A 15,705-nucleotide genomic window follows, 5' to 3' on the forward strand; every position below is an offset into this window, starting at 1 on the left:
CCTGCTGTTTTAGATTCTTTAATTTGTAATTTTTCGATTTGTATTTTGTATTTATCCTTATTTTTATTTTTTTACAGCTGTATTTCGATTAAAATTTATAAATCGAGATTAATCATGTGATTAAAGATGTGTTATTTTTTTTTTCCCCCCACTGTAGTTCCTTGTGACTCTTGGCAATATAGGGTTAAGCGACTTGCCCACAAGGAGCTGCAGTGGGAAATAAGTAAATAAATAAATAACGTACCTTTAATTGCAATTAACATTTTAACAGAAATGCAGCCCTAAATTGTCCTATTGTGGATTGGGAAACTGGTTAAAAGAATGAAAACAGAAAATGGAGAGTAGGGCTAAATGGTCAATTTTCCTCAATGAAGAAAAGTGAATAGTGGAATGCCCAAGAGAACTGTACTGGGATCACTGCCTTTTATCATACTTATAAATGACCTGAACATAGCAGCAACAAGTTAGGTTCACATTTGCAGATGATACAAAATTATTCAAAGTTGTTAAATAATAAGAGGACCCTGTAAGATTGGGAGACTGGGCATCCAGATGGCGGATGAAATTCAATGTGGACAAATGCAAATTGATGCACTTTAGAGAAGAGCAACCCAAACTATAGCCCCACAATACCAGATTTCATATTAGGAGACACCACTCAGGAAAAGGATCTACGTTGCATCATGGATAATATGTTGACATCCTCTGTTCAATGGGTGATGGCAGCCATGAAAGCAAACAGAATGCTATGAATTATCAGGAAAGGAATGGAAAGAATATCATAATGCCTGTGTATCACTCCATGGTACAACCGCTTCTTGAGAACCATATGAAATCTTGCCATCACATCTCGAAAAAAGAAGTAGTGGAATTAGCAGAATTAGGAAATACAGAGAAACGTGAACAAAATGATGGAAAAATTCACCTGTGAGAAAAGGCTAAAAAGGATATAGATGTCCATTATTGAATGATTGTCCAAATCCCAATTTTACAATGCCAGTATATGGCCATTTAACACTGCAGTATCTCCATATGGAAAGAGGGTATATTTTGGGCAGGACTAGGGAGGGCCCAAAATATGGGCGTCGAACTGTGATTACAGAAGGGGCAAGGACTTCCAAGTCTAAGCAGATGGACGTTCATAGTTAGACCTGTTACTTGTCATGTTTAGGTTACAGAAAGGTGCTCTGATTAAGCAGTTCTCCACTGAATGGAAATAGAAAGTCATAGTAGGTATTTTTCTGTCTTTGAAGTGCTCACAATTAAAAAAGAATACCAAAAAAAACAAAAAGATGCAACTGGCAACCTCTGGATCTCTGCGTTGGCTCGTTGCTTTAACCATTAGGCTATTCTTCCACATCCATTTATACCAAAGGAAACGTGGCAAAAAATGCCAGTGCATAGATTTAGGAGCAGATGGGCATATTCTATAACAATGTACATACATTTTGGAACGCCCAAGAAATGCCCATTTCCCCGTTCATAACCATGCCCCTTTTGCCTGCACACACAACAATTTAGGGGCAATTATAGAATATGCATAGTGAATTGTGTGCGTAAATTCTTATTGCCAATTAGTGCTCATTATTGCTCATTAAAACCTGTTATCAACACTGATTAGCTTGTTAAGCCAATTAAGTTACATGCGTTGTTCTAGAATACACCTGGATTTCGGCACAGAACACTAGACACGCTATATAGAATCCAGGGGTATATGTGAGTAGTAATGTGGTCACCTTCCTATAAAACTCCTGAGCATAGTGGTTGAGGTTGTAAATACTGCAAAGTACCAGCGCTTGGACTGCTAGGGACACCTGGCCTATCAAGTTAACGACTGTCAGGGTCAGACGAGAGAGTCAGGACCCTGTCCACTACCCCCTTTCGAATATAGCCACTCCCCCCTTTTTTCCTTTAGCTGGGGCTGCAATACATTCCCCCACCCACCACTGTTTCAATTTAGCACTCTCCTGTGCCGTTAAATGTGTTTCTTGCAACATAGCTATGGTGGCCCTGCGCTGTTGGAGTTGGTTCAAGATTTTCGATCTCTTGAAAAAGCCCCTTTCACGTTTAAGCCCAACCAATAAATAGGGACAACTCAGAAAGAATATATATATGAGAGTAGATGGGGAGGAATGTCCCAGTCTAAAAACCCCCCACCTAAAGTCCTACCGTACCCTCTGTGTCACCTCTCGTTAGACATCCCACATAGGCGAATTACTGCTCTCCTAAAACACAGATCCAATAGCCCAACACACCACTCCCCTACCTTCCCCTTCCACCCATCTTCCCATCCTCCCCTGTAATACCCATCTGCCCTATGTATAAAGCCATCGCGTATAACATCTACACTACCCATCAACCCTCCCATCCGGCAGATTGTTCAAAACCCCCCTTCCATACCCCTAATGAAACATCCCAAACTGAAACTTAAAGTTACAAAAACAAGAGTCACATAAGCTGCAGGACTTAATGCCCTGGGCTGGAGTTTCACTCAGGGAAAGATGATTCCATCGATAACATCTTTAGAGGGAACCACTTTCCCCTTCCCTCGCAAAAAAGGACCACGACAAGTTCATGTCCAGCACCCAGTAAGGCAATCCTTCATCTCATGAACCAACTGGGCCTCTACAAGAAAATGCACTGTATGACTCCCCAATGCATGTTCAGGCCTCTTGAACCCACTAAAATAAATAAATAAAAACAAACCATGAGGGAAAGTCATCCCAGTTGCAACCAATGAATCCTCAGTCCCGCACACAGCTTGACACTTCATAGTCCAGGAACAGAAGACCCACTCCTTCCAAAGAGACATAGTCTTGGGCCCCATGAAAGCTTAAACATGAAATATGATAAGGATGAATGTAATCTATAGGAAACTAGGCAAATTGTCATGAGACAACTCCCTCATCGACATGAAAAAACACACTCAGTCGAATTCCATTGAGATCCCCGCCTGGAAGGAGTGTTGGGGCCCACACTTGCCATCACTGGAACATGAAGTAATCCTCAATGTGCTGACTCAAGAAGGGCACATTGCACCTGGGAGAGTGGGTGTCTAAGTTTAGACCTTCCACTGTATCAAAAAAGTGTGTTTGATTATGATGGTTCACTCGCAGATGGGCGGGATATAGCAGAACAAAGTGTATATGGTGAGCAGCCACATTTGCCGAGTAATCTTGAAAGCATAATATTTTTGCCTTCATAAGAAAGTGTTTTGCCACTTCTTATGAAGACAAAAATATTATGCTTATACAATCCTTATTGTTTTACAAGCACTTAGAAGAAAGTGTTTTACCACTTCTTGTAAAATGGCACTTTAGTGCACAAAGTTCAGCAGTTTAATAATCACCACCCTAGGACGTCCATTAGCCAACTTCTGGGACGCTAATCTGTGTGCTCTTTCCACGTGCAGGGGCCCATAATGTGTGGGGAGTGCCAGGTCCTGCTGCAGCCAAGCCTCTAGGTCCTCAAGCTTCTCTATTGTGGTAAGATCTAATCACCACTGCTGGGGTCCTGGCACCGACAATAGTCAACTTTCTCTGCCCCAGCGACAGAAGGAGAATTTATAACTTAAAAACACAAAAATAACCCAGGGTTAAATGAGCAGGGCAGCAGGAGAGAATGGAATCAGCGTACCCTCTCCAGTATGGCATCACGTGACCTCCACATAGTACATAAAAAAAAATAATCTAATAAAATACTTTTTTTCACACAACACATAATTACATTCTGAAATTTGCTGTCAGAGGATATAGTAAAAGCTGTTAATGTAGCTGGGTTTAAAAGCGGTTTGGACAAGTTCCTGGAATAAATGTCCAAAAGTCAATATTAAGGTGGACTTGGGGAAATCCACTCTTAATCCCCGCAATAAGCAACATGGAGTGACGTGAATTGGCCACTGTTGGAAACAGAATATTGGGCTTGATGGATCTAACCTGCCATATTGGATCAGACCAAATGTTCCTAATGTACAGAAGGTCCTTGGGACTTTTTCTTGCATTGATTTGTATAGCCAATTTAAAGGCAGGCAGGGGCTGTGATATGGTGGTGGCTTGATATGTAGAAATATCACTTTGGATTCCCCCCCCCCCCTCAATTGTCATTCCAAATACTTTTATCCAAAGACACAGCTGATCTGTTGATGGCTCTGTCCCCCTTTTGACTGGCAGATTATTCAGTCCTTACAGGTCCTAGAAGAAGTGGAGGGGCATAATCGAACAGGGCGCCCAAGTTTTCCTGAAGGCGTCCTCGCAGGACATCCTTGCGAAGGGGCGGGGAAACCCGTATTATCGAAACAAGATGGGTGGCCATCTTTCATTTTGATAATAGGGTTGGGGATGCCCAAATCTCAACATTTAGGTCAACCTTAGAGATGGTCGTCCCTGGTTTCCAGTGATAATGGAAACCGAGGACACCCATCTCAGAAACGACCAAATCCAAGCCATTTGGTCGTGGGAGGAACCAGCATTTGTAGTGCACTGGTCCCCCTCACATGCCAGGACACTAACCGGGCACCCTAGGGGGCACTGCAGTGCACTTCACAAATTGCTCCCAGGTGCATAGCTCCCTTACCTTGGGTGCTGAGTCCCCCAAAACCCACTACCCATAACTGTACAACACTACCATAGCCCTAAGGGGTGAAGGGGGGCACCTACATGTGGGTACAGGGGGTTTCTGGTGGGTTTTGAAGGGCTCACATTTACCACAAGTGTAACAGGTAGGGGGGATGGGCCTGGGTCTGCCTGCCTGAAGTGCACTGCGTATGACATTTGAGGCTGGCAAAAAATATTTAAAAAAGGTTTTGTTTTTTTTTAGGGTGGGAGGGGGTTAGTGACCACTGGGGGAGTAAGGGGAGGTCATCCCCAATTCCCTCTGGTGGTCATCTGGCGAGTTCGGGCACCTTTTTGAGGCTTGGTCGCAAGAAAAAATGGACCAAGTAAAGTCGGCCAAGTGCTCGTCAAGGACACCCTTGTTTTTTCCATTATCGGCCGAGAACGCCCTTGTGTTAAGCACACCCCGGTCCCGCCTTCGCTATGCTTCTGACACGCTCCAGGGAACTTTGGTCATCCCCGTGACGGAAAGCAGTTGAGGGCGCCCAAAATCGGATTTCGATTATGCCAATTTGGGCGACCCTGGGAGAAGGACGCCCATCTCTCGATTTGTGTCGAAAGATGGGCGCCCTTCTCGTTTGAAAATGAGCCCAATAGTGTCACAACTAAAGTAAGTTGAAATTTAAAAAAGAATGGGGGTGGGCAGGAGGGAAATGTTATTTTGAAAATCTGTCCAGGGTTCAGAAAAGGTAGTCCTGGCTCTTTGAGTGTCAGAAAAAATAGTGTTGAGAATTGGCAGCACATAAATGATGAAAGAAAAAACCTGTACAATGACAGGACAATTGCATTTCTATGTATCCTTGACTTGCCTACGTTATCAGTTCTTATGTTCATCAAAGGTGATATACTGTGCATTTGTGAAGTGAAAAGAAAACATAACTTTATTTATTTCACTCATGATAAATAAATAATTAACCTCATTAATGATTTGATTCCACCAGTTATGAGTAATAGTCTTGCATAGTAAGTGAAATGTACATGTGTGTGTGCATAGAAGTTACATAGCATATTTGATATGCTAGATATGCTAGAGCTATAAATGCGTTCATAGTTTCTGTCTTTTCCAAAGTGAAGCACCATAGGAAACTATTTAGGAATCCTAGAATATATTTAACAGATACTCCATGTCCCTTAAACATTTTTCCCATTCGTTTTCTCTTCTCTGTATTCACCTGTATTCAAGTTGCTAACCTGAGTTTGGCCAAAAGTTCTCCTCTTTCAACACAATCAACGCTGACCTGCCGAATCAGTTCATGGAAGACAATGTTGTAAATGTTTTGCTCCTTCTTCAACAGCTCCAACAGACTGTGCATCTGGCATGAAAAACATAATATAATTTCTGCACTGAAAGCCCAGTAACAGGGTGAGGGAGGGAAGTCAAAGGAAATAAGGGGACATCTGTAGACAGGAAAGACGGATAGTCTATAAGGTGCCAAAACACATACTTATTTTTCAGGGATAAACCAAGCACTAGGGCTAGAAAAGAGCACTGGGGGTGGGGGAGGGGAACTGGTATAACATATATGTACATTTTATAAAATATGTAAACATATGCATAGAATACAAGCAGTATCAGTTTTTTTCAGAGCATCTCTAAATTTGTGAATGTGCATGTGTTCACTCTTGGAGTTGTTCCAGGAGCCTGTTATAAGCTTACTCCCATTAGGCACAATCAGTGCTTAGGAAACAACTAGGAGTGGTTTAATGGTTAGAGTACTGGTCTTCACATCCAGAGGTGGCCAGTTCAAATCCCACTGCTGCTCCTTGTGATTTTGGGCAAGTCACTTAACCCTCCATTGCCTCAGGTACGATATTAGATTGTGAGCCCTCCAGGGACAGAGAAATGCCGTGTAACTGACTGTAACTCACCTTGAGCTACTACTCAAAAACGTGTGAGCAAAATCTAAATAAATAAATAAATAAATAAATATACTGGCAGAAAAAAGTTCTCTGAGGACAGCAGGACACAGATTACCCCAGATGATGTCATCGATGGAGCACAAAAAAAAACAGCACAAAGGGCCTTTAAAAACAAAAGGGAACACAATTTTTTCATTAAAAAAAAAATCCTTTAATAGTGAACTTTGATTGAAGAAAGACCCGACACGGGCCGTGTTTCGGTGCCACCGCACCTGCATCAGGGGTAAGAGAGCCTTCCTAGGGCCCGTTTCATTGTTGAGGAAACAGGCTGGGTTCCACTAGTTAATTCATAAGAATCTCCATGCTGTATCAGACCAAAAGTCTGTGAGGATTATTTATGCAGTATGTCCCGTATGCGAGCACCAACCACTAGGTGTCTCCTGAAGCTGTGATTCTCCTCTCTCCCCTGCTCTCCCCTCCCCTCTTCGACCGCAGTTCAAAGAAAATATATTTAACTGATTTGTACCGTATTAACACATTTACATGGATATCTGAGAAAGAAGGTTGCCCCAATCTGAAGAACGCCCGGTTTTAACAATAAGAATTGCCGACGCCGTTTCTGCGTCTTTTTTGCCACGTCCGGGAAAATGCTAATTTTATGTCCCAGAAATTCTTTGTCCTTATGTTTGAAAAACATTTTCATAATCCAAATTTTATCTATAGGTAAAGCCACAGTTGCAATTAGCATTGATGGGGAAGCCATACTAAGTTCTGAGGACTCCAAAATTGCTGACAGGTCTAAAGATTGCTCTACATGTTCCACATTCATTTGAGCTACTTGTGGCTTAGTTGGTAAATAGTAGACCTGTGAGAAAGGAGGGATAACTTCACCAGAAGCCCCAAATATTTCTTTTATATATCTTTTAATCATTTCCCTAGGTGTTATTGAAAGAACCCTAGGGAAATTTAAGAAGTTTTTTGTTCTCAGGTTATGTCCAGGGATTCAATTTTCTGTCTCATATTTGTCATATCTTTTACCATCATTGTTTGAGTATCTTGGAACTTTACATTGTCTTTTTCTTGAGTTTCCACTTTCTTCAGAATTTGTTTTACCTCAGTGTCTACTATATTCATTTTCTCTTCTGTTTTACTCATCCGTGTCTCTAATATTTGAATTTGAGGGCATAAAGCCTTTCCCAGATTTGTAATCAACGTCCATAGGGAATCGAGGTTCACCTCAGTTGGTTTTTCCTCCATAGAACAAGAAGAAATTGGTAATGGTACCTTATCAGTTGGTGAATCATCTCTTGTAAGTAATTGATCTCCTGCAGCAATGTGTATTGTCTCCGTTGCTTCAGGGGAGCCTGAATCTTTTTCGGCTCCCCTGCTCTCTGGTAGCTGTCTTTGAGGCCCCAGGCGTTCAATCTCTGTTGTCGCTTCTGGCAGCAGGGAGAGCACCGCCAACACTGGAGAGCTGGTGCTTTGGGGCTGCGGGGGAGGAGCTTGCAGGTATTTGGGTATTTCTTTGCTTTGCTCTTCTCCCTTTCAATTTTCACCTTCAGTCTCTCATCCTCTCTCTTAATGCAGCCTCACTACTCAACCTTTCATCACATGTCCCTTTTCTCTGCCACATAATGGAACTTCTTTCTATCGCCCTCCTCTGTGTGATCCTCACATCTTCCTTCAACTCTCCTCACAACAAGCTGCATATCTCCTCTCTTCCCCTTTCAACCACATAATCCATTCTTGATCCTTTCCCCTCACCCACTCAGGTGATCCTCTCCTCCCCTATCATTATTTTTAAACTGATCTTACCTCCAGTGGCTCATGATGCATATTTCCTCCTCTTTCCTTCCTCCTCAGTATGATGCCAATGGCTTTTCTTCAATAATGGTGAAACAAGCCGTGGACTTCTCTTCACAGCAAGGTTTCTAGCAGCACCCGCAGCACTTTTCTGAGGCAGTAATGGTGGCTGGGGTGGCAGCAATTGCAGTGATTTCTCTCTACAAAAGCAGCTCCTCTTGGGCAGGTGGGGGTGAGGCAGTGGTGGCTTCTCTCCACAACAATGTCAGTTCTTGGGAGCGGCAGCATCGGCTTCCTGTGGTTGGAGGACCATCAGCTGCACCTCTGATAGTTCCTCTGGATGGATAGCTGTAGCACAGCAGCAGAAAAACCTCTTGGGTGGCAGTAGCTTTGGCAGCTTCTCTCAGCAGTGATTTTTTGTTCCATTGTATATCTCTTCCCTTTCCTCCCTCCTCCTCCTCCTGTAGATTGAGCCTCTCTTCTTCATGTCATCACTTGAGGGGCCTGAAGGTGAGGAAGGGAGGACGACAGACCATGTGCCTTGAATTGAAGCAGCCACAGTTAATGGAGTTCTGCTGAGACTTAAGGAGCCAGTATAAATGTACCTGCAGGCTGAGTGTGATCTGCAGGTCCTAGCTCGGAAACTCCCACCATAGACCCTCTGTTCCCTGAAGATTGTGTTCAACGGCAAGAGAAAACCACACAGCCAGGCTGTGCTACCACACCAATACACTTCAAGAAACATTTCATATTTAGCTCCTAATAATAAACCCAAGTGGTAAGGAGATAATGGAACAGAATAGTAAAAATCAACTCTGAAAACTGACCCCCCCCCCCCCCCCCCCCCCCCCCAAACAGATATGGCCATTTTACCATCTTTATTCATAAAGATATCACCAGTACATTTGAAATGATGACTCACAAGGTAATATTTTATACAATATTGCCATTTTAGTTTTATTATTTCAATTGCTGGAAACATCAATGCCATGGATACTGGATAGCTTTTTGCATCGTAAATATGTTTTGTCCCCAAAATAAGAAACTATCTTATGCTCCTTCATGTCAGTCAACAACAACAAAAAAAAGTCAGTAGATTATTATGCAATAACTTTGCTGATATGAAACTACTGTATATATTTTACTTTACCTCGGTAGGTCCAGATGTTTGCAAACTCTCATCTACTTTAGCCTTCTTTAGCATGCTATCCATTACTTTTGTCAGCTGGATGACTTCTGACCTTCCATTTGGTTTCCTATTATACAAAAAAGTAGAGATTAGGGCCTACAAACACTGGTCTAACAGCTAGTGACAATGATGTGAAATACTACTACCTGTGTTCAGAAACAAGAAGTAAAGCACTTACATGGAAGGGAAGATCCTCAGCTTTTTTTCACTGTCTTCAAGAAGAGTTGTGTACTTACTGCAGAAAAAGGAAGAAAATTTTAAAAATATTCCTATGAACATAAAGGGGTCCTTTTACTAAGCTGTGGTAAGCACTAATTCGTGGCTTACTGTGGGGCACACTGAGGTGTCCCATGGTAAGTTGCAAATGTGCACATCCTACCCACACACTAAAAAAAAAAACAAAAAACATTTTATTGTTAGCTGAGGGAGTGTGTCTTGGGGGATGGGGGGGCAGAGAGTGGGCATTTCTGCACTAATCAGTTAGCGCGTCAGCATTGCTGTGTGCTGATTAGTGCAGGATTAGTGTGTGAACCTTACCACCTACAAAATAGGTGGTGGTAAGGGCTCATGCACTAATTTTTGTTAATAGCTGCAAGCTAATAGTAACATTAACACATGCCCATTTTCTGGCTGCGATAGAAATGGCCTTAGCGTGCAGGAAAAACCTGCGTAAAGGTGTGCTAAGGCACACTTTGTAAAAGGGCCCCATATGATTTATTTATGAGGGGAAGTAAAGCTCAGCTCTAGTGACAGTCATAAACGATAACACCAACAATAACCATGCTTTGTGTAAGCATATGCCCTACAAAATCTACCATCTTCCCACAAGTCAACAACTACTTTTCACCTGCAGAAACATTTGTTATATCAATCCTGGACCTCCATATATTCAAGAACATAAGATGTGCCACCATGCTGGATCAGATGAAAGGTCCATTGAGCACAGCATCCTGTCTCTGTCAGTGGCTAAATCTGGGCAACACGGAAATAAATGACCAGCAGATCTTAATGGGAAGCATCTAGTCCCTATTGCTCATTCCCAGAAGAGCTGGTATGTAAGTACATAAGTATTACCACACTGGGACAGACCAAAGGTCCATCAAGCCCAGCATCCTATTTTCAACAGTGGCCAATCCAAGTCACAAATACCTGGCAAGATCCCGAAAAAGTTCAATACATTTTATGCTGCTTATCCGAGAAATAAGAAGTGGATTTTCCCCAAGTCAATTTAATAATGGTTACATATAGTAACATATCATACATGGAGGGGCATAATCAAACGGGGGCGCCCATCTATAAGAGTGCCCATCTCTAGGGACGGCCCCGTAAAGAAGCGTACATGACCGTATTATCGAAACAAGATGGGCAGCCATCTTTCGTTTCGATAATACAGTTGGGGACGCCCAAATCTCAACATCTGGGCCACCCTTAGAGATGGCCACCATTGGTTTTTGCCTATAATGGAAACTAAGGGCGGCCATCTCAAACCTGGCCAAATCCAAGCCATTTGGTCGTGGTAGGAGCCAGCATTTGTAGTGCACTGGTCCCCCTCACATGCCAGGACACCAACTGGGCACCCTAGGGGGCACTGTAGTGGACTTCACAAATTGCTCCCATGTACATAGCTCCCTTACCTTGGGTGCTGAGCCCCCCAAAACCCACTACCCACAACTGTACAACACTACCATAGCCCTTAAAGGGTAACAGGGGGCACCTACATGTGGGTACAGTGGGTTTCGGGTGGGTTTTGGAGGGCTCCCATTTACCATCACAAGTGTAACAGGTCAGGGGGGATGGGCCTGGGTCCGCCTGCCTGAAGTACACTGCAGTACCCACTAAAAACTGCTCCAGGGGCCTGCATAGTGCTGTGATGGAGCTGGGTATGACATTTGAGGCTGGCATAGAGGCTGGCAAAAAATATTTTTACATTTTTAGTTTTGGGTGGGAGGGGGTTGGTGACCACTGGGGGAGTAAGGGGAGGTCATCCCCAATTCCCTCTGGTGGTCATCTGGTCAGTTCGGGCACCTTTTCAAGGCTTGGTCATCAACAAAAAGGGACCAAGTAAAGTCAACCAAATGCTCGTCAGGGCCGCCCTTCTTTTTTCCATTATCGGCCGAGGACGGCCATCTGTTAACCATGCCCCCATCCCGCCTTCAGTACACTGCCGACATGCCCCCTTGAACTTTGGCCATCCCTGCGACGGAAAGCAGTTGAGGCTGGCCAAAATCGACTTTCGATTATGCCGATTTGGCCGGCCCTGACAGAAGGCCGCCCATCTCCCGATTTGTGTCGGAAGATGGGCGCCCTTCTCTTTCAAAAATAAGCAGGATAGTAACATAGTAGGTGATAGCAGAAAAAGACCTGTACGGTCCATCCAGTCTGCCCAACAAGATAAACTCATAAGTGCTACTTTATATGTATACCTGACCTTGATTTGTAGCTACCATTTTAAGGGCCCAGACCGTAGAAGTCTGCCCAGCACTAGACCCACCTCCCAAGCACTAGCCCCGCCTCCCAACCACCGGTGCTGCTATCCAATCTCTGCTAAGCTTCTGAGGATTCATTCCTTCTGAACAGGATTCCTTTATGTTTATCCCACGCATTTTTGAATTCCGTTACCGTTTTCATCTCCACCACCTCCCGTGGGAGGGCATTCCAAGTATTCATCACTCTCTCTTTTCTTGATTTCTTCAACAAGATTTCCTCAAGGAATACCGATCTCCTCCCTATCTATGGACTTTTCCTTTCTGAAGTTGTCCAGACCTTTTTTAAACCCCACTAAGCTAGCCACCTTTACCACATTCTTTGGCAACGAGTTCCAGAGTTTCATTATACGTTGAATGAAGAAATATTTTCTCCGATTCGTATTAAATTTACTACTTTGTAGCTTCATCGCATGCCCCCCCAGTCCTAGTATTTTTGGAAAGAGTAAACAAACAATTCACATCTACCCGTTCAACTCCACTCATTATTTTATAGGACTCTATCATATCACCCCTAAGCCGTCTTTTCTCCAAGCTGAAGAGCCCTAGATGCTTCAGCCTTTCCTCATAGGGAAGTAGTCCCATCCCTTTTATCATTTCCGTCGCCCTTCTCTGTACCTTTTCTAATTCCACTATATGTTTTTTGAGATGCAGCGACCAGAATTGAACACAATATTCGAGGTGCGGTTGCACCATGGACTGATACAAAGGCATTATAACGTCCTCACTTTTGTTTTCCATTCCTTTCCTACCCAGATGATAGTTGTTAATGGACCTGGCTATATTTCTAGGCCTGATCATGTTCTGTGGCAACACATTTCACAGCTTAGCTATGTTTTAACTAAAATACTTTTCTTACATTTCTTTTAAAATATCTGCTACCAGTAGAAGCTGATAAAGAAAGGCCAGGAGCAGGACCACAGAAGGCAAACACAAATAGGAATGTAGGGGTGGTAGTCCCTTAATGATTTTCAGAGGACTGTGTTCATGAGGAGCTGGCTAAACTAAAGTTGGTCAAAGTGATGGGGCTGAATGGCATACATCCAAGTGTACTGAAGAAATTTAGGGAAGTTCTAGCAGCTCCGTTGGTGGACCTTTTCAATGCTACTCTAGAGTCGAGACTGGTCCCCAGAGGACTGGAGAAGAGCAGATGTGGTCCCTCTCCACAAAAGAGGATGTAAAGAAGTGGTTGGGGACTACAGGCTGGAAAGTCTGACTTCTGTGATAAGTAAATTAATGGAAACGTTTTTAAAATCAGAGAATAGTAAAATTTTTACAGGATCCGTGGCAACATGGTTTCACTATAGGCAGGACTTGTCAGACAAATCTGATTAATTTCTTTGACTGGGTGACCAGAGAGTTGGATTGAGGGACAGCGCTAGATGTGTATTTAGATTTTAGCAAAGTCGTCGACACGGTTCTGCATAGACAACTTAATAAAACTGAGTGCCCTCAGTACAGGCCCTAAAGTGACTGACTAGGTTAGGAACTAGTTGATTGGAAGGCGACAGAGGGTAGTGGTAAATGGAACTCATTCTGAGGAAAAGGATGTTACCAGTGGTGTGATACAAGGTTCGGTTCTTGAGCCGGTTATTTTTAACATTTTTGTAAACGATATTGTTGAAGGTTTGTCTGGTAAGGTTTGCCTCTTTGCAGATACCACCAAAACCTGCAATAAGGTAGACACCCCTGATGGTGTGGATAACATGAGGAAGAACTTAGCGAAGCTAGAGGAATGGTCTGGAACTTGGCAACTTAGATTTACTGCTAAAAAATACAGGGTCTCTCTCTCTCTCTCTCCTTTCCATCTGTCACCTCTTCCTCCTCCAACCTCACATTTAACCATAAACAACTTGCTGCAAGTCTAGAAATCATGTTGTAAAATGATCTTCTCTACAGATAACCAATTATTATTCATTAGTTTATTCCCAATTCAATAATAAGGGGTACAGAATAGATGCCAAATAGGAAAGTTCAGAGGACAGGCAATAGAGGCATTACTCACTCTTCATAATACTCCAAGCCCAGAACCCCTTTGTTCTTGATGACGTGGAACTCTTCTGGGATCAGGCTCTCTTGCAGATCCAGGTCCTGAGGAGAAAGTAAAAGTCTCAGGCAGTAAGTAGCTTGTGTATGTGTACATAGAAGGAAAAGACAAAACGTCACTTCCCTCTATTGCAAAAAAAAAAAAAAAGAAGTAACAATCAGCTGAGGACAGAGAGATTGAAGCTACACTCTGCAACACTTGGAACGTCTAGTAGATATATTTTATTAACTCATGGAAATACTCAATCACCTTTATCTGAACCGTTATACTTTGCAGTTCAGATTAATGTAATTTGCCATGTTTTTATGTATTTTGCTAGTGACTCAACATTTTTATCAAATATAAGTGGATATGAAGGGCAATTCTATAACTGCGTGTGTAAAATAAGTGGTACATATGAACGTATGTGCACCACATGCTATTCTACAAAAGTAGCACTTAAAAATGTATTACACAGTAACTGCATGAGGGTGTGTACATGTAGGCAAAGCAAGGGTGGGTTGTGAATGTGTTTCCCATTTATGGGCATAACTTACCGACACACATGATATGTAGCACTTAGGCATGCCTAGTTATGCCTGCCATTGACCTGGCATATGTAGGCATGCCTAACAGAGGAGCCCTTTTAAAGAGCAGCGGTAAGCCCAAAGTGGGCTTACCGCTTGCTCTTTCAGGACTACCACAGGCCCCGAGCACGCACCATTTCCAGGGGTAAGAGAAAACCCCTGGAAATGTCTTGCATGGCAATAACCCTGTGGTAATTGGGAATCGCCGCACGCGGGAGCCCTTAACACCTCAATGGGTGGCGGTTCTCTTACCGCATGACCATGTATGCTTGGGGTCTTTTTACCCACTGCGGTAAAAAGGGCCCTGGTGTGCAGGAAAAACGACTCCTGCCGCAAGCGCAGGGCCCTTTTTCCCGCAGCTTAGTAAAAGGGCCCCTGTCTGCAAAAATGCAGCTTTATGCCTGTATTCTATAAACCACCAACAGAATCCAAAATTTAAATATCCCTGTCTCTGGTAACATAAAATATATGATTACTATAGAAACCAGGACTACTGCTACCTATACCAAAAAATACTTCAGTGTCACAAATATTATAGCCATTCATGAATATATTATATTTTTGTAGAGTACCCTCAGATATTACCCACTCTTTTTAGCAGACAATAGTACTGCTAACTGGTGGTATAGCACTTCTTTCATCGGGTTACTCTATTCAGGTTTTTTTGTGTTTCTTAGTTTACAAAAAAACACACAAGTGCTATTAATATGGTATCTTCCACAATACTTTATAGTGTTTCAACCTGCACCTGTTGTCATCAAATAAGACAAGAATGGCGTGGAGGGGCATTTTCGACCGGGGACACCCATCTCTAAGGGCACCCATCTCTGAGGACGGCGCCGCGAAGGGGCGGGGCCGACCGTATTTTTGAACGAGATGGCCGGCCATCTTTCGTTTCGATAATACGGTTGTGGCCGGCCAAATGTCAGAGATGGCCGGGTTTGAGATGGCCGGCATCAGTTTTCGCCAATAATGGAAACCAAGGCCGGCGATCTCAAACCCGGCCAAATCCAAGGCATTTGATCATGGGAGGAGCCAGCATTTGTAGTGCACTGGTCCCCCTGACATGCCAGGACACCAACTGGGCACCCTAGGGGGCACTTCTAAAAATAAAAAAAAATAAATAAAAATAGCTCCCAGGTGCATA

At 43.2% G+C, this 15,705-nt stretch overlaps 1 protein-coding gene across 2 annotated transcripts in view; it reads right to left on the bottom strand.

Annotated features, from left to right (window-relative positions):
• Positions 1-15,705, bottom strand: part of AXDND1 (axonemal dynein light chain domain containing 1) — a 134,163-nt gene that overhangs the window by 84,692 nt on the left and 33,766 nt on the right. For both annotated transcript variants that reach the window (XM_030206601.1, XM_030206602.1), the window contains 4 exons: positions 13,951-14,036; positions 9,641-9,697; positions 9,424-9,529; positions 5,802-5,923 (listed from right to left, as the gene is read on the bottom strand). In XM_030206601.1, the coding sequence (XP_030062461.1) occupies positions 5,802-5,923; positions 9,424-9,529; positions 9,641-9,697; positions 13,951-14,036 (371 nt within the window). The remainder of the gene's footprint in view (positions 1-5,801; positions 5,924-9,423; positions 9,530-9,640; positions 9,698-13,950; positions 14,037-15,705) is intronic.

Source organism: Microcaecilia unicolor, chromosome 6 (genome assembly GCF_901765095.1).
Source record: "Microcaecilia unicolor chromosome 6, aMicUni1.1, whole genome shotgun sequence".
In the NCBI taxonomy this organism is placed as follows: Eukaryota; Metazoa; Chordata; class Amphibia; order Gymnophiona; family Siphonopidae; genus Microcaecilia; species Microcaecilia unicolor.